This window comes from Eutrigla gurnardus (assembly GCF_963514095.1).
Source record: "Eutrigla gurnardus genome assembly, chromosome: 18".
Taxonomy (NCBI): Eukaryota; Metazoa; Chordata; class Actinopteri; order Perciformes; family Triglidae; genus Eutrigla; species Eutrigla gurnardus.
The window spans coordinates 13,815,525-13,835,732 of record NC_139929.1 but is presented as its reverse complement, the minus strand read 5'-3'; the positions used below and the strand labels follow the sequence as shown (position 1 = coordinate 13,835,732).

At 43.0% G+C, this 20,208-nt stretch overlaps 1 protein-coding gene across 6 annotated transcripts in view; it reads left to right on the top strand.

The window, feature by feature from the left end:
• The window catches only part of LOC311029107 (partitioning defective 3 homolog), a 316,803-nt gene that overhangs the window by 110,586 nt on the left and 186,009 nt on the right, over window positions 1–20,208 (top strand). For 4 of the 6 annotated variants that reach the window (XM_084034041.1, XM_084034042.1, XM_084034043.1 and 1 more), the window contains exons 4-5: window positions 15,049–15,233; window positions 18,443–18,580. In XM_084034041.1, the coding sequence (XP_083890167.1) occupies window positions 15,049–15,233; window positions 18,443–18,580 (323 nt within the window). The remainder of the gene's footprint in view (window positions 1–15,048; window positions 15,234–18,442; window positions 18,581–20,208) is intronic. The other 2 variants (XM_084034046.1, XM_084034045.1) reach the window with 1 other exon arrangement.

The following is a 20,208-nucleotide window of genomic DNA, read 5'->3' as shown; positions in this document are numbered from 1 at the left end:
CTGGTTGGTGAGAACCTGGGTCTTCTGTTTACATGGTGTTTGACAAGTCAGAGGAGGGTCAGATTGGCCAAGGGCAATGCCTCCTGGTCTCCGTCCTCAAAGGGTTGGAAGTGTTTAGCATCTCTTTGTGTCCGGGCTCTTCATCCCAGTGGACCCGCAAACAAGCCCACCACTCCTCCACCCTCTTCATTAGTCCCTTTGTAAGCGGCCTCCACCCTCTCTTGCTCTTGTGCCCGATCTGTTTCATTGTCTTCCACGGAGAGGTCACCTGTGAAGTTTGTCTGCTTCTAAGCCCATGTGAGGGAAGCACACACACACACATGCTGGCAGCCACATGTGGTCGGCTAACGCAGGCAGACGGATTTATTCACACACACGGATGCATGGATGTAAACAATACGGGGGAATCATCGTAAATGTTAATTGTTTTCATTATTAAAGGTGTATGTGTTCTCCACACACATGTTCACATTATGCTTGGAAACAGTCCTTCATCACAACTCAGTCTCTTCCTCAAATGATCCCAGGAAAACTCAGTTTCTAGGTACGGATATACAGGCAACAAATGACTCGATCTCTCTGCATGGCTGTGCTCATTAAAATAACAAAACAGGATTCTCTTTGCCGCACACTCCACATAATGATCGTTTGTCTCTCATCCCCCCGCCTCTCTCCTTCTTCCTGTTTTTTCATCAGATCCAAACGATACAATCAGACCCAAAGCTCAGTAGAAATCCCAGAACACTCCCTTACCACATTCCCAATTTCCTGCAAACACCATCATTCTCAGAGTACTTACTTTGGCTCACAATCACAGCTCTGATCAAAGCAAAACATTTTAGCATACTCTAGCTTGATTTATGCTTTTTTTTTCTTCTTGTGGAATGGTTTCTGTCAGCCATTTGAAGATTAAGGGCAAATTAATGTGACAGTCTGCAGCGACTCCTCGGCAGACTCCCTTTATGCTACCCAAGCACATGTTTAGAAACCACATGTTGGGTCTGGAATGTCTGGATATGAGGGGAAATCTGCTCCTTATCCTTTTTGGCATAGGTTTGAACTGTAATTTATTAATGTGTTGAGATGCTTTCATTAGCCTTGAGGAATCAGCAGAAACACATGAATGAAAATATAAAAGAAATGACTAAATCCACCACTGCGGCAAACACCCTAATAATTAGGTCTCGTGTGATAAGTCTTTCTTGCATTTTCTCTGATCCGTTGCAGACTTTTTGTTTTTGTCATGGCATCACATTGTTATTAACGGTTATCACACTTTGTTAATCTGCTTGAGGAAAGTCTTTCATTTTCGACTTTCTACACTGAGACACAGTCAGACACAGGAAAACACCCTGGAGCTGGTTTGGTTTCTCCTTTTATTATTCTGGAAGAGCCGATGCAGGTTGACAAGAGCGGTTGAATTTCCTTGCCACTTCCTAAAGCCTGCTGGCCCAAATTGTCTTTGTCATGTGCAATTTAGTCAAGTAGGAGAGATCAAACCCACATCTAGCGTACTTAGCGTGTCTCCCTGGTGAGTCTGGGTAATATTGTCAGGAAGTATAGCTCAGCTGTAGAGCATTTGACTGTCGACCAAGAAGTCCTCAGCTTAGATCTGGATCCCCCCTCACAATAGGGCAGATTGATGACATCATCCACGCTTCAAATGGAGACTGTACCTCTTGAGTCATTGATTCAGACACCATTTGCATTATTTTACTTTAAACCTTGTGTACCCTGCTCTTTGTACCATGGAACTGATCTCAGTGTAGCCATTTCCCATCACTTCCAATACTTTAAGACGTGATAAACCTGTTAGACAAAATGATAACATGTTTGATCTGAATTTGTTACATGCTAACTGGATGGGGGGGCTGAATATTATGACATCTCACAGCTCCACACTGTACTAGAATACAGGAATCAAAGATCTCTCTCAGTTCTGTTCACTTATTTCTGTTCCATTCTGGAGGAAACGTCATGCTGCTTGGATTACTCTTTTCATCCACGCAATGAGGACATCTTGTTAATTAACATATCTGAGAAGTTGCTAAAACTTAATGTATAATTTTAAACATTAACACACTGACAACACATTTTTATTTGTTTTCCTCCAGAATATTTACAGTGTACAATATCCACTTGTCACAACGACAGCATAATTAAACGCTCTTGCCGTTAATTATGCTGAACTTGTTTAAGGCTGGGGGAAGTTCATGGTATCGTTGTAGTGCAGAAAAAAGTCCAAATGCATGAGACATGATGTATTAGTTAACATTTAATCCAAATCAAAATATTTGACTCACCATAGCCAAAGTGCTTTTCTTTCCCAACCACATCATGGACGGTACTTGGGATATAAAGCCTGTAGCACCCCACCTCCATGACTTTGGTGCAGCACAACTTCATTCACTCAGAAAAACACATTGCCTGCTGTGAAAATAATCCAAGCACCAATTACACCCCAATGCAATTGGGAAAACAATTAAGTATTATGTAAACAGAACTTCTAGGAGACAGGGTTGATTCTTTTACCAACATTTTCTTCTTTCCTTCCTTGGTAACTCCTGATAGCAGACAGGAAGAAAAACACAGTTACTCTGATTGAACACCCACTTAAAAAAGTTTTTCTTGTCAGCTTACATAAGAGTTTAAATCTTTGGGTGTGACACTTTGAACTGAGACACACTTGGGCTGCGGTGTTATGGTCGGTGCTTCAAGGTAGATAAAAAAAAGTCCAAACTAAATGTGTCAAGAAATGAAAAAAGTTAGCAAACTTCCGCGTGACGGCACGATTTGACAGGGCCTCGTAACTCCTTTTTAAAAATAGAAATATGTCTGCATCCAGACATTTGCAAAAAAACGGAACTTTGACAAAAAAAAAAAGTGCATGCTTTTCAGCACATGATGGGAGCTTCAGTACTTCAAATAGTGTTGCAATTGGTGAAAAGTTACTTGGACATTTCATCATTCTGTGCACCTTTTGACCTCGGTTGGCACCTTTCACTGCTTCCATCCTTAACTGCGAGAGAGAGATTGGGGTTTGAACTGACAGACCATCACCTGTTTCCTCTTTTGACATGTGAAGCAATCTCTTTTTGTTGCCATGACACAATCCAATAGAGGTATATGATGAACAAGCAGCATGGAGTCCCTGCTTTCATGTTTGCTTATGTTTAATGTAGCACATACAGTAGCACCTTTAACCTCTTTTTCCACCCTGTGACTTTCATACAGTTCCCTCAAAACCACCATTTTCTCCCATTAACCCATTATACATGCAATAATTATCAGCATCAGTAAGACCTATGCCACCTCATTGCCCAATTACCATGTTATGCCTATCAAGAGTGCTTTACATACCAAGGAAAAGTTAGATTTTTGAAACCCCTGCATCCGCCTCATCATCCCCTGCCTCAAATCTCAATGAAAACCTCATGTGCTTTCATAATGCTGCGTGACTGATCAGAGCGGGAGTCTGCACATCACAATACCATCTGTTTCTTCACATCCTGGATCCACTTTTTCTGAAACAGCCTGAATAAAAGTTCTTCCGATGGTGCCGAGCAGCGCCGGGCATCTGTTTTTTTTTTTTTTTCCCTTTGTCGCTCTGCTCTGCGTTGTGGAAAGAACGCCCCACTGATATACTTTGACTTGTTGCATGTAAACCACTCTGACCTCATACTCGCTGTGTATGTGTGTGTACTGTATCTGAGCAGAAATAGATGGATGTGTGTGAGCTGTTTCATGATTAGCATATGTGCTGCGAGGCGGCTCCCAGCAGGCGGCTTTTAACCAGAAATGTGTGAGTCCGCTGAACGACGCGGGCCTCACACCAGCGCCCATATCACTCCTCCCGCAGCACTCCTCTCATCTCGCACACCAAACAACCCTCTCTTTCACCCAATAAATCATCAAGGTCCTGAAAAAGTCGGGGAGTTGCAGCCGAAAGTTTTGCATTTGTCATGTTTGCTGAAAAGAGCAGCTGAAGTGGGGAAGTTTTTTTGTTGTTGTTGTTCAGAGCGGAGGAAGAAGTTATTCTGGTGGCTGAAATGTTTGCGATATGGATTTTGTGTACGTGTTTGTCTGGAAAGTGCAGGCGAATGAGTTCCATGCGTCAGATGCTGTCTGACCTGCCAGAAACTGGAATTCATGCGCTCACTCATCAGCCTCCAGTTTCCAGTCACACGTCAGCCGTGACAATTAAATCTGTGACAATTTAAGTTGTTGTTTAGGCTAGACGCGGAAGAAAGTCTCCTATAAAGTGATCCAGCAGCTTCCCAGTGTGGAGAATCTAGTGCAGAGGCTGGTATAAGCTGTGAGTCTCCTCAGTGACAACCTTGTATCCATGTCACTGTTGTAATAATGTCTCCTAATTGCTGTAATTATTATAAATTGGTGTTTGCATGCTATATATTGCACCTGTAATGTGAGATTATGTCGGCTCGCTGCATGTTCTCACATTTATACTACAATCTCAAATATAGTGTTTATACACGTCAGGGTCTGATTGCAGGGGAGTGGGGCTGCATATGTAAGAAAATAAGATGTAGAAAGCCCTTTGGGTGAAATCGGATATGTTACCTCATGTGATGTCACTCGAGTCGGCATCGCTTTGGAAAGACAACATGCTTGAAAAATACAAAAATCTGTGTGTTGAGAAGAAGGCAGTGAGTTAGAGATTATTTAGCCACTATAACACACCGACTACCCAACCAGACCTTTTGCACGTTGAGTTAAATTGTAGATAATATAAGCAGCAGGTTTTGACAAGGAAGAAGATTGTGAGGAATAAAAACAAACACCTGATGGATGAAACCTTTTATTTTAAACAGTCTGACAATGCTACCTCTGTGGAGTACCTTTTAATGCATGCTTCAAACACTCACACAGATCACAGCTCTACATAACTGAAAGAAGGGTAAGCATAGGTTTGTTTTCCTCATTTAATGTGGAGCTCCTGAAAATACAATGGGGCACTCAGGAGCACCAAAGGAAGCCACATAAATGAAATTGCTCAGGGTGGCTGAGCAGCGTCTTAAAGCAGGGAGGCAGGTTTCATTGTAGCCGTTATAGACTTACGCCCCTGAAGTTGACTAAACTAATCTCCCATGCCGAAAGTCTTAATTTATCTCAGCAGTGTCAGGTTTTTGATATTTACTGTGGAATTCAAATTTTGTTTAACCAACACAACTGCGACCTAAGATGTATCTAGCCTGGTCGCCGTGCCTCTGGCTTCTCCCACCCCCGGCTCGTGACATTTTCAGAGCGGTGTTTTTAATCATGAGCGACTTGGCCACATATCAGGTTGAGTGAGATTTATGGCCCCTTTTCTCAGGGAGCCTGTACCTCTGGACGGGCCTTAATGGAGAAACACACAAAATATTGTTTACACGGAAGGTGCTGCAGCGGACCTGTTTCTGGGCCCTCTGAGGGATGTTTGCTTTGCTGATTAGCATCTCCCTTGGGGCCCCGGTGTGGAGGGGAGTCTCCTTGAGTCTGGTTTAAGTCGGGATAGAATTGGAGCATTGTTATGGGGCTTCCCATTTTTAAATAAGATTTTTATTGGACTGTTTTATTTTCAAGGACTTGATATGGCACTCAGAAATTAAACAGAATTTATTGACAGTTAATTGAAAAAAAGGAAGAATCTTCACGTATAAACAGCAGGATATTGAACCAGCAGTGAGAGCTGGGAGATGAAGTTCCCTGGCCCGCAGGTCAAGGATGAACACCTGACCCTGAATGTTTATTAATTGTTCAACAGCCCAGAAGAATTAGAGTCTTTGGAAGCACGTCCACAGGGCATTACCACGCTCGTGTGCTCGTGTTTGTCTCATTGGTTTGTGTGCACGTTCAAACGCACAAACACACTGGCTGTGTTGCTCGCCACGCTCTCAGCGTGAGTAGAGCCTCGACCTAGATGAGTCAGGTTTGATTTGGGAAGTGAACTCCTCTTTTCCCCTCCTCTCTGAGATCTTCATTGTCTGGGGGAACATTCTGAGAGCAACACACAAACACACACACACACACACACGTTTGTGTTGTTGTTGTTGTTGTTGATGTGTCTGCTGCTGGAGGCCTCATCTCAGAGGACTTCAGGAAGTCTGACATCCTCTCCAGTAAATAGTCTGTATTGTCTTTCTGTCAGGAGAAAACAATCAGTCTCTGTCTTTCTCTAAAACAGGACAGTTGTCTCGGCAACCCTGTGGGAATACACCTCTCTCCCGCTGTAGTGTTTGACTCAGGCAGTGATGGGACATCATACCCCAAACCCAAACTAATGTGACTGATACACGGAGTGGGACTTATTCTGTACTGAGGAGAACTTCCTGGGTACATGGTAACGTCCCAATGTAATGGTAAAATCATCCAAATAAACGTTAGAAAACATCAGTTAGTGATATGGATTTTTTTTCCAAAAATGTTCTGCCACATCACCCCTGTGATCGGTTCAGAGGTTTAAAGTCCATGCCAAATATGGCAGAAGATTGAAGAGATCACTATAACCACAGAGGCTTAGCCATAAACTTTCATTTTCAACAGATGATATATATATATATAGTTCTGGCACAGAGTTGTATTACTTCTATCAAGCGTCAAAAGAAGTGGAGACGGTTTCCTATGGAGGCTACGAGCCAGACAAGTGACATGTTTGGCCAGTTTCAACAGGAGGCTGCTGTGTAAAGAAGTTCACCTCTACAAGCGTGGAGGACAAACCCCCGGCTTGTTTTGATTCCTCTACAGAAATGTCCTTTTGTGCACGAACCGGCTGAGAGAGATTAGTGCACTGGCACGTAAACAGAAAGTAGACACAGCAGCAATATAAGATTGATTTTTTATTAACGACCTAAAGATACTGGATGATTGACATTTTTGGTTTGTTTCCCGATACAGATTTGTAGCATTTTAATAGAGTTTGCTAATGCAAGTGTATTGACCGATGTGGTCCTTGAGGTTTCGGTGTAGGATGGAAATATAAGAGGGCGCCAGACACTGAATCAGTCAGACGGAACGACAATGTACTTTTATCTTCCAAAGAGGATTTGCTCGAAAAAATAAAGGACACAAAAATGTAAAAATGTATTTGGATGCACACTTGCAAAAAGACTTGAAGGCCTCCCCACACACAAGTCTGCACATATAGAGACATATAACACACACACACACACACACACACACACACAATGTACACAAAGCCAAGATTTTGTATTCATGAATGCCCATTTTCTTTAAAGTGCTTTTCCATTCATCCTTCCATTGGATATCATCTCCTGCTCTCGCTAAAGGGCAACTGTTGATGTTTATTCAAAGTCTCCTCTCCGTCTCTGACGTTACATCAGATTAGAGTTTGCTAAACACTTCACAGAAGCACACTGAGTGATGTTCTCGACCCCGTTTGGCCTTCAGCTGACCAGCGTCCTATTTAAGTCTTCTACATTTTTCATCTCCTTCTCTACAGTCCTGTTTCCCACCACAGCAGAGCTCTTTCTGTCCCCCAAAAATTGAATTTTTTGTCCCCCGGTGAATGATTGAGGTCAGGGTGTATTCAGTGGAAATCCCCTTCGCTGCACACGAGGGACATCAATATGTAGTCAGTGGTTGGGGAAGAGAGTTAAAATGGCTCAGTGCCATAATTTATTCAGACACTGAACTGGCCCAGGCTTGAAGAATTCAAAGTAGCCCAGGAAAAACAGCTTTTAGACATTTCATGAAGCCATGGTTGCTTGGCATTTATATTTAAATCAGTTTCGATGTGAAAGCATGGACTCAGTGTACGCCAGGGCCAGAGGGCCTCAAGAGGAAAATACTCAGTTCACCCACCAGAAAGCCTTCATCCCTGCTCCGCTGATAGTGCCTATATTCCCACTGTATGCCCATATTTGTATTTAAATAGGAGCGAAGACCCTGCTTTATTTATTCAGCAACCTCTCACCCACATTTCACTGTACAGGAAAATTCCATCCTTGGATACATTATAGCGTCCGTGCCGTTCGCTGCAGATGTTCTGCTCTAGCGTATTAGCATACCTTTGTTTCCTATCATATTCTCATTAGAGGGTAAATCCACATCCACGCACAGAGGAAAACAAATTGATGTTGCATTGCTTTTTTTTTTGCATCAAACTCCCAAGTACGTTGCCCTTGTGGGCACGCCCCGGTGAGTTTGATGTTTTTTTCATTTGACAGCTGATGACAAACACCTGCTACAACACCAGGCTTGGAAGTTTCAAACCACGGTGATTAGTGGAGGAACAGCAGGTGTAAATGGAAACGGTGATATCGGAGCAAATGGTGTTCCAGTCTAGAACACATGTCACACTGAACACTGAATTTTTTATGACTGAGGTTTTTTTGTGTGTGACGGAAGGATTACCAAACTCTTCTAGAGTAGATATCTCTTCATATTAGGGAGATTCCCTCTTGCTTGGTTTGATTTCTTCAGTGCTGGCCTATGATTCAAAAAGTATAAAAAACGACAATAATCCACGATTCCTCTGTGCTGTTATGTAAAGTCACTTTGGCTAACAACAGATATATTTACTACTCTCTTGGCATTAGGTGGACAGCAAACTTTAAGATATGCCAGAATACAGAAATCTCAATAATAATAGCAGTAATACATTATTATCCATCCATCCATCCATCCATTTTCTACCGCTTATCCTGTATTTAGGGTCGCGGGGGGGCTGGAGCCGATCCCAGCTGACATTGGGCGAAGGCGGGGTACACCCTGGACAGGACGACAGTCTATCACAGGGCCGACATGTAGAGACAGACAACCATTCACGCTCACATTCACACCTACGGGCAATTTAGAGTCACCAATTAACCTATCCCCATCCTGCATGTCTTTGGACTGTGGGAGGAAGCCGGAGAACCCGGAGAGAACCCACGCTTACACGGGGAGAACATGCAAACTCCACACAGAAGGAACCCGGGCCGACCCGGGAATCGAACCCAGGACCCTCTCGCTGTGAGGCGACAGTGCTACCCACTACACCACCGTGCAGCCCATACATTATTATATTCCCTTATAATAGTGAGGTTTTTGCACATTATTCTATCACTGTGAGGTTATTTGTTCAATGTAGGTTTGGACATATGAGAGCAGAATCCCAGCCACATAGACAGTCCCTCCTTAGCATGTCCTCTCTATAACCTTATCAATATGCTGAGTCATTAACTCCATTACATTGACTTGGCAGCAAGTCAGGAGGAAGGGCCACTCCTTCCTCTCCAGGTAGAGGAAGCACCGTCTCACTTTACTTTATGCCATTTCAGAGATTGGAAAACTTCCACAGCTAATACATTAGAGCTGACCCCCATCTCTCTCAGCACCCTGAAGTTGGAAGTTGATTCTGCTGCGTTATTAGAGGGAAAAGCAGGAAAGTGAAGTGAGTTAGATGTAAAATGTACATGCTGGATGTTTTTTATGACCGGCTAGAGAGATGACTGTGGGAAAAGTATAGATTAATGGTGTGAGTTCATCAGTGGGCATGTTTACACCAAGCAACTTCTCTTAAAGTGCAGAACTTCTTATTCATATGTTGTTGATGTAGATGCATCTCAGTCAAGCAGCTAATAAGACTTCAGAAGGTACTCCTCTGGACTCGCTGACATGGTTCCATTCATCCCAGTAGCTTCATCACTTCTCTCTACAAGCCGTCAAACCTGCATGTTAAGTATCTTACTTGACTTCAGCTCAGGGGAATGTCCTTGTTCATTATAAGAGCATTAAGATCCACACGCACACCAACACAAGGGCGTCAAGAAGACCTCGCAGGGCTCAAAATGAGCAGAGCTGTCTACGTGGGTGTCCTCAAACACGTCCTCGTTCATAAAGAGGAACAGCATCTTGTCAGGGAGAAATGATGCCGTTGCCTAATGATTTGTCTGACGAGGCACTTGATTGAGATGGACAACAACATGAACCCTCTCCCCTCCTGATTGGACCAACTAAGCATTGATGAGCTGTCATTGATGGTTTCTTTCGATTTTCAAACTCCAGGCCATGCAAATATTAAAAAAAGTTCCCTATATATAAACCCATGTCATACTTAAAGTAAACTTTTGCATGGTGAACTGAGTACCGGAACTTCCTCACTACAGTGAGATCACTATAGCTGCTTTATTGATTCATGAGTTTATTTTCATAATGCTGACGCTGGTTGTTTTTGCCAGTAAAGAGGCCAATAATTGATTGACAGTTATCTCTTACAACAACACAAACTCTCCCTGCTGCTGATTGGACCAACGCACGTTTACTGGGTTATCATTAATGTCACATATTTTCTCAAATCATCACATTTCTGAATGTTTCTGAATAAACAGCGTCACAATAGAGGGGTGTTGACAATAACTGTAATATAGGTGAAACATTCCCTCTCCATCTCCCTACATTTAGGCCTGGGTGAAAATTCAATGAGGATTCATTATAAACACAGCGTATTATTAATGAACTATTTAACACTAAAGATCTTAATTAAGTGAGAAAATGCTCACTGTGTTTCATTTGTGAAGTATTTCACACAAAAATAGGTTTTTATGACATCGCCGAGCACACCCAACACTCATTGAATGTCAATGAATGTGTTTTTGCCAAAAATTGACAAAAAGCATATAAAAGAAAGTTGAAGATGAATTTGTCTGGAAGCGTTTTATTTGTTTTTATTCAAAATTTCCTTTCGATATCACAATAGCTCTTCCTGTCCGTATGTCAAAGTGTCTTCCTGCTTGTTTTACAGCAGGCCACTTCGTGTATGTGAGGATAAAATACGTCAAAAAGTTGTTTTTAATTTTATATCGTGACAGCCTGTACTGTTGGGTTGCAGGTTCCTCTCACCATGAAACAAGTAGAAATCTGTAGCTGAGCCCAAAACTGTAGGTCCAGAATGTAGTCCATTAAACTTTCATTACCATTTAGATTTTCAAATTCTTCAAACTAAATTACTTTAATATTGACTTTAGTGCTTTGTGTGTGTGTGTGTGTGTGTGTGTATATATATATATATATAAATATATAGAGCAATGATTTTATCCACGGTGATTCATTCAAGCTAATATATTTCTCCCCCAAACAAGGTGAGTGTGAAAGATAAATAAAGGACAAAGCAATACGAACTAATAGCCCCTGGAGCGTCTGACCTCTCCCTGTGGTGAATTGAGGTGCGTGTACATCTCTATGACCCGGCGCCCTGGCCATAATCCCTCACTACAGAGGCTGGATTAGGGCCTCGTCTTATTAGCCCCCCCCCCTCCTCCACAACCCAATGGTCTCGCTCCCTCTCCAGCCTGGATCGATGGCTGGCTTGGTCTGAAGTGGCGGCTCCGGTTATTAAACGTGGGACCAACCAAACCCTTCGGACTGCCGGGATAATCCCATCACAAATTAAGTAGAGGAAAATTGTTGAGGGAGAACACGGAGGGGAGAGAATCTTCATATTGTGACCTTCTAAACAGTGTACACACAAACAAACACACGCTGCAGCGGCTCTCTTATTTATCACGTTAATCTGGAAGGATTTCTGCCTCTAATGGGTCAGCATTTTATTAAAGTGAAGACCAAACTAAATGGGAACATGCTATTCCTGTCCATGTTTTGATGCAATCGGCGTATATAATAGTCAGGCTTCTTTAGTTGAGGTGTAAGCATAGATCCACAGTGCAAAGAAGGTGACGCACAAGTAAATCTCACAGCTGCGTAACGAAATCTGTTGGGACGGCTTGAAGGGAAAGCATGAACAATGAGATGATCTGGTGAAATTGGAAAAGTGATTTGTCTAATCTAGTTTCATATGACTTTAACATAACATTATATGTTGTAAACCATATCATGTAACATGTAATACTGCATCTCTTATAGAGATTTTCAAATTCAACAGCGGCATTTGAATTAAATTTGTTCCATTCAGTTAAATGACACTATACAAGATGAGTCCTTCACAGTGGACGTTTCAACCTGTAAGCATCAGGAAACATTCAGGCTGCATTTAAAGCAAGATCGATGCTGTCTTGTTTTCAAAAGTCTCCATTAAATGTCCGGAAAGAGCTAAACCTTGAGTCATCCTGGGAAATACACCAAGGCTTTCAACAAGGCTGTGCAACTTTCTGTCACACAGATGCGGAAAAACAAAGCTTTGTTAAACATATCTAAAAAGAAAAGAAAAAAAACCCATACAGAATGTCGATTAGATGTTTCAGATTCATACAATCTGTTTTTTATCCCTTACCTTGTGTCATTTTATTCCTTTATTCCTTTTAGTTTTCCTTGTTCCCCCTCACACTCCCTGTCTTTCTGTGTGTGTGTGTGTGTGTGTGTGTGTCATCTCTAAGCCTGTCATGTAGGATAATATTGGACGTTAATTATCTCCGCTGTCTGAGGTGAACGTTATTAGAGCCCTGGACTGGATGTGAACCAGCCGTTACCGAGAGGGGGCAAAGTCTATTAAAAGTCATTATTGAATCTTCAACCTAATTTAAGAGTAAACGCACAACGACTGGCCGTCTGGCTGCTATCTCCGCGTTCTTTACTCAATTCCCGACCTCCTTTGAGAAAGCCGGCAGACGGCGGGCCAAAATAAATGAAACACATTTGTAACATAGTGATACAGGTCATATTAAAAGCTGCTGGTGAGTTGTGTTGGCATGGCCGATGGCAGCAGAGTGGTTTGGTTGGGAGGAGGATCAAACTTTGAGCAGAGTGTTGGGAAAGCTGCTTTGAAAGTGTGGTTTTACAAGTTACCTGTTGCTGCACGAGGACTCAGCCTGCAGCAACGATTCCCTCATGAGAAATAGAGTTTTATTAACTCAAGTTGCCTAGAAAAAGTAGGTTTGCCAACTCCTTTTGGTTGCAGAGTGAAGTTTCCACATGTCATCATGTAGTCATTTGCATATGAGAGCCTTCTGCTCTGGGAGGGGGAGGGGGGCACCATGGCGACTCTCTTTTAGACTAAAACAGGACAATGTCACAAATCATTCTGCGTTGGCATCAGTCACACTTACATCAGACACGTTAGACTGAAACGCTGTCAAACCCAGCAATAACGTTGGCAACAATACGGGGAGTTTTTATAGCGTACAGCTTAGATTTAATGACCAGCGATATTCAGCATCTATAATAATGTCAAATGTGGTTTAATCACCTTTAAACTACTGCAAAATGTAGTGAAAGTAATGAAACTAGTCAGAAAGTCCTCAATGTGGATTGCTGGCTTTCAGCAAGAGCCCCATATATCCCATGACACATTTTTTTTTCAAATCTGCAATTACAGCTTGGTTAAGATTAAAGGGAAATAAATTGGCTCTGGTGAATCAATTATGGATAAGGTACGACTAGGGTTGGGCACGTAAAACACAGTTATAAATAGGCCGAAATAATTGTACATCTCTAACTGGACACAAACTCTTCACCCTGTTACAAAAAGAGCAATGGAGTTTCATTTCCACTGAATGTTGGCACTGAACAGAAATGGTGAGATGCTGAATTGTCCATTATGGATGTGATTTCCAGGATCTTCTGTGATCATTGCATATCTGTAGTAGCTGAACTAGATAATCAGGTTGATGTGCCCTTAATGGCAGTCATAGTTCAAATGAAAAATACCTTAAAAACCACAGCAGGCCTACAGATGAGGAGTTACCATGACTCTCAGAGTGCAGCCATAGAATAAGCTTCCATTCATAGCCGACCAGCAACCTCGCAAGCAAAAACTCAGCGACACAGGGCCCTGACCATAATCCTGAAACCACAGCATTATCAGGTAGAAGAGGATTCGGAGGGAGCAAGGAGAGATGTTCAGGTGGAGGTCACTGAGGTCAACAGACATGCTTCTTGAAACAAAAAGGCCTTTGAGGAAAATATTGGCAGCAAGAGTGTGATTTCTCTGACAACTGACAAACACGTCTTGATCTCACCTATTATTTTTGGGGGATTCAGTCACATAATTACATTGTCTTCGTTCCACCCCGCAGGCGGTCGTGAGAAACACTTTCCGAAGCGTTCCCGTCTCCCCGGTCTTGTCACAGCATAAAAAACGCACGAGTGGCGGCGCAGCGTAAGCCATGATTAAAATGTGTCGCTCCCACCACTAAGACACGTCTCCCGTGTATCAGATGGAAGCTGAGCACCGGCATATGCTCGCCGCCGTGATCCGCCGATGGATGACAGGTGGTTACCCGGCTATTTGCATAATCATGGCTGTAACGCGCAGGCTGCTCGAACGTCATAAACAAATCCATATGGCCTTTTGGGAAAATCCAGATGATTCATACCGCAGCTCACGGATATACTTACAGTGTAACAGACATCAGTGGGATTTCTCACTGAATGTTTTAGCTGGAGTGTGAAATGTGGGGAACGCTCCGTTCCCTCTACGGGTCTTGGCAGCTCTGATCAAATACGTGAACTTTAAACCCAGTTTTAGTTGCGGATCGGTCAGCGTGGCGGCTTTAACATGGACCAGTGTTTCCTGTGCAGATTTTTTTCGGGGATGTTTGATGGCTGAGGTCATTTTGGTTGGGAGACCCAGTCCCAGGAAACTTTCCAGAGTCAGCCTCAGTCATTAGTGCGGTGTGTAAGAATATCCCGAGAGTCACATCATGATATATGAGCAATTTTGCTGCAATTACAATTGTAATTGTTATTTCTAGGGCGGCTAGGCTGAGAGAGGGGCTGTATCATTTTTCACACACATCATTTTCTCATATATTTACATTTTATTTATAGCTTTGTATTTTCACAGCTTAAATCATATCTACACGTTTGACACTACTGCAGGACTCAAGCCAAGCCAAACATCTCATAGTTAAGCAATGTTTCGTTTTGGGCTGAATAGACCTTCTATGGAAACCAAAGTATTGGTAATCACCACTTCCCATGTCTCAGAGGACATTTGGTGTAGCCGAGGAGGTTCTGCAGGGGTTTCATGGTTACCAGACAGAGCTGTGTGCCCAGAAATGTGCCACAGTTGGAAAGTGATCTGCTTTAATGTATGATTAAAGCAGCAAGTTTAATATTGCTGTACCTCCTTGTACTCCACTCTCCCCACAGACATGCCTCTCCATGTGCGTCGCAGCAGTGATCCTTCCCTTGCAGACCTCCGTCCAGGTGAAGTCCCGGTCGGTCTCGAGGAACCGTCCAGAAAGAACCCGGCTCGCTGGTCCACGACTGCTGGCTTCCAGAAGCACCACCACAAACCCAACACGAGCACCGGGACCAGCAGCCTGGAACGAAAGGTAACATATCAATCTGGTTGGTGATGCGTTGGTATCTGAAAATGTAGTAAACTGGACTTCTGACTGCTATCAAGAGAAGTATATCAACATTCTATGATAGACCTTTAGTGCCATACTTGAATATGAAAAGCCCCATCAACCTGAACAGTACTACTGTAGTAGTAGTAGTATATTTCCCGATTCATAGAGCGTCTTGCCCAGAAGTTATTTCCCACAGCGCTGCAGATACACTGGAGCTGCATCAATTATAATGTCAGAGATATGTGCTCTGAAATCGTGCAACCTCCAGCAGTCTCTCTGTTTTTGACTTCCTCTTCTTTCTCCCCTCATCCTGCACCGAATCAGAGAATTAGCTGTTAGATATGGAACCTCTGCCGCCCTGCTTGCAGTTATCCAGCAGTGGCATTGATACTCTTTAACTGAAACTAGTTTGTTCTGACAACAGCCCTTCTTGTCTCTCAAAAAGACGAGGCGAGATCACTTTCTCTTTGTTGCAAATTCACCTTCTGAGGCTTTTAAAGCTTCCGATTATATATTTTTCAAAAAAGCATAGCTAAGGTACAAACTCCCCCGCGGTTTCGGAAAGTGAAAGGAAGCCAATTAATTTCTCAAAATGGCTGCCCCCACCTGGTGCTGACAGACCTTCACGTCTTGCTGAGAAAGAGATCTGTTCCCAATGAAACAGGGAGGTTAGGAAAAGGAGAATGATTGAGCGCTTGGAACGTGACACGGCAAACCTCCGCGTGATTAGTGTGTCTGGAAGCATCGTCCGATAATCCTATTTAAAGACACTTAAATTGTCTGAGCCTCAACAATGTAACAGCACACTTCACAGCGGAGGGCGGAGCAGAAAAAAGGTCGGGGTGAAGTGGTTATTTGGCCTAGGATGTCTTCTTTTCTGTCCCATCTTCCAGCGAGCAAATATCTTCTAATGTGTGTTTGTCTGTTGGAGCTTGTGTGCTCAACAGACAAACAAATGATACGTATAAAAGCAGCAGAAGAGAACTGTAAAAGATGCTTTGCTGACTCTTCCGCTGCTCTGCCCCGCGGCTTCCAGTCTTGTGTACTCTGCAGGATATTAATGTTTGGTTGCTCTACACTGCGGGATAAGCAGAGTTTGGGTTACATCATTTACATAGCAGGATTTAACTTAAGATCATCAAAAAATGATTGCACATTAGCACATATAACAAGAACTGTGACATGGCACCCCTGACTATATGTTAAAAAAGGGATTCTTGTTTTGAACGGATTAATCCAAAGGGCTGATTTTGCATGATTTTCTATAATAAACAAAACAGAAATGCTTTTCCAATTATGGCTAAAATACATTTGGCACACTGCATTTGGAAACAAAGGTGTATCCCATGTAGTTCTTGACTCCCATCTGTAGCAGATGACCATTTATCTGAATGAGATCAATTTAAGTAATCTTTCTGTTGCTGGTGGCTGGTTTGAAAAGTTATGAGCTGGCACTCAAAGGCTGTCATTTTTATTCAGCTTTTCCAGTTTTTTACTGGGTCATTTGATTTTTTATTTTAGGAAAAGGGGAGTCTTAGTCCCTCATCCTCAGTATCTAATTTATATATATATATATATATATATATATATATATATATATATATATATATATATATATATATATATATATATACACACACACACACACACACACACACACACACACACACACACACTCACACACACACTCTTGACGGTGTGTTTACGTCTATGAAGTCTATTTTTACGCAATCAAACAACAGCTGTTGTATGTATTAGTCAGCAGTGACTTTGATTTATTTATCTCTTGGCACAAACATTGTTCTCACAGGGAACCATACATCAGTGATGAGCATTGCCAGAAGAACGTTTGGATGCAGGCCATTCACTATAGTGTCTCCCCATTGTCTGGGGTAATTTCCTTTACACACTACAGCCAGCCGTGTTCTCTTCAATTCCCCGTGAGTCCAGTTATGGCCGAGCAGGGCTCGGTTCTGCTAAATCTCCCCGAACGCAAGCCAACGGGAGTCCTCAGTCGTCGGCTAGCCCTGTAAACTCATCACGTCTCCCAACGACTTTCAAATACCTCACAGTTCTCCACGCTTACCACAGTCAAATCAAGGGATTAGCTAGTAGATATGAGCCTGTTGATATACTGCTACCTCTCTGGGATCTGGGGTTCTTTGCATTTTATGATCTGTGTCGTAAAAGTTTTTTGGAGAGAGGTCCTTTGTCACGGCGGCTTGCATTTCGGGGGCCGAGGCCACGATGGCTATCAGAGGCCGTGTCGGTAGAGCCCACGTGTCCGGTTGAGTTTTACAGTCCTGTCTGCCGTGCTTCCTCAGGCCCCGTCAAGCCACATTGAACTGCATTAAACCACACATGACCTATGAGCATGCAGGGATATGGATCTGTAACCTCTCACTCTCCCTCACTCTCTTTTTCCTTGCATTGTTTGCTGCTATTTCACCCCTCACTGAACACTGTTGTTTTCATTTGCCTTTGTTCATTTTTCCAGCTGATCGTCATCCTCCGGCTCATTCTGCAACATGGCATTTTGGGATTTATTTTTCCTTTTTTAACTTTTGCCTGTGTTCTTTTGTTGTGTGATGTCTCATTAAAAACGTCCAAACTTCTGTCTCCGTCTGTCAGACTCTTTAACTGCCGCTTCGTAACTCATCAGACCTCTAATCATTCTATTTGTGTGCCTTGTGGATCACTGTCTCCGCGGTGTCTCTTAATATTAATTTGCTTTCATTTTTATTCAAATAGCTTAAGCCACCATGACCTTCAATCACTGATATTTCAATGCCAAGAGTGGCATGTCTGGAATGTAATTTAGAGTGTTTTTTTTTGTGGGCTTTTGGCCATTGTAATACATCTGCTGCAGTTGACATTACCTTGGCAGAAGCATTTTGGAAGGTGCTTTTTGTGTAATGGAAAAGCTTAGCTGCGGCTGTCTTATTGTAATAAGCCTGCTAGCAGCAGCTCAGGTTCTACTGTGGGGACGGGTTAAGGGGTGAGGGTTGAATGGAGTGAGACTAGAATGAACAACACAACGTTGACGCATGGCAACAAAGACATTCAGCGTAAAATGTCTACCATCCAAGCGGATAATGGATAGCATCGAGCCACAGAAGTGTCCCAATGCCAACAATGTGGATCACGCAGGGATGTTAAGCTCTCCGTCTCTTCCTGTTCTTCTTCAGGGTAGAGGGGGCCATGCCTATCGGAGTCTTCCTCGCGATGCGAGTGGCTGGACCACTCAGTTCCAGAGAGAAATTACACGATCCTCGTTGAGCGCCAACCATCCAATGGTGGACCGATGGCTTGACAGACAGGAACAGGTATGGAGGTGGACTTAATACAAGAAAGGGGTGATTTGTTTGCGGTTTGAAAACATAAGCATGTCGGCCCTACATTACAGATCCTCATTAAATACATTTTACATTCTTTCAGTCATGTGTCAAGGGGCTCCCTCATGTTCCACAGTGTGACGGTAAACCCATTTGACATTTAGGAGAAAGAGAACACCCGTGATGGTTTGGTACATACACAACACTCACAGGATCGTACATACTGTATACCACCATTTTTCTTGCAGGTATGATAGTTCATACCCACTGCTGAGGGATAGTGATAGCATGAAAAGTAGCCACTTGTTAGGCACAGTTTCTATTGAGGTGTTTGAATCAGTTCAGGAGCAGAGTTTCTGTGTGGGAGACATGGACTTTAGTCCTCCACACCCTGGAGACCTTTTACATGGACAAAAAGCTACTAAAGCATACTAGGTCCTCTTTAATTCTTCAGCATGGCTGGCCACTGTGCATGTACCTCCCTCTATCTGCAGAAAACACACCTGCTGCATTTTGTCATGATGCGTCCCACCCTGCCGTAGTGGTTACAGCCCACTGACTGCTCAGTGCCGGAGCCAACCCGACGCCGACACGGTGACTGACATCAGACTGCATACTTCTGTTCTATGTGGCGCTACTTTTTCACAAAGTAACAGCTTTCACTGTTAGTCACTGCAGGCTTGTCTCCTCACTTCACACCTCCTCGCTCCGTCTACGCTTGGTGATTGTCTCACTCTGCGACCGGTCCCACTACTCCTCAGCCTGTCAGAGGAGAGAAACAATGTTCCCTTTAAAAAGTTATTAAAAGTGACAGAGGCTTTCTGCTGGGAGAGCAGGAGTGACCTTGGGAGGTGTCAGACACGCTGTGCTCGATGTGCAGAGGATCTCTCCCAGTTTGTCTGTCACTGTCTGCCCATCGCCACCTCAGCTACCTGCTCCGAACTATGTAGGTGTTTCATGTATCCCTCCTTCGTTGTATAGAAAAGAGTAAAGAATGGGCGTGATATGGAAAGAAAAGGCAAAATGTTAGCTGTTGGACTATTTTATCAGCAACTTTCCTGTGTTGTGTTCCATTCAGCTTGCCGGGGTTGCCAGCTGAATGTCTGGGCTGCCTTGCTGTGGGTGGTCCCTCTGCATTTCTCTGTGCGGCCTCAGTGAGAATTAACCTGAACAAGGTCATTTTCACCATCCTTTGAGGAAGTATAGGATTTTTCTGACTGTACACAGTCTGTCAAAATAAAGCAATATTCTGACAAATAAGTTATTTTAGTGGACTCTGTGTTTTGTCTCCTTGAAGCTACTGTAGTGTTGCTGGAATAGGACGTCTAGCCATGCCAATCAATGCACAAACCTTTGAGAAGGCAAATCCTCACTTTTAAGAAACTCACAGATGTTTTTGATATGATTTGTGTGTGTGCAGTAGTCAAGTCAACAGATTTATTTGTTTCTATTTGATTTGCAGTTTAAAAATACCCTTACCCTACACTTAGTTGGACTTGTCATGGTAAACTGAAACCTAACTGTGTCCATTTCATAAATTAACATGTTATTGCTGAACTAGCTACATTGGAAATGGTTCACATAGACACAAACAACATAGACATCAATTTGTTCAAACA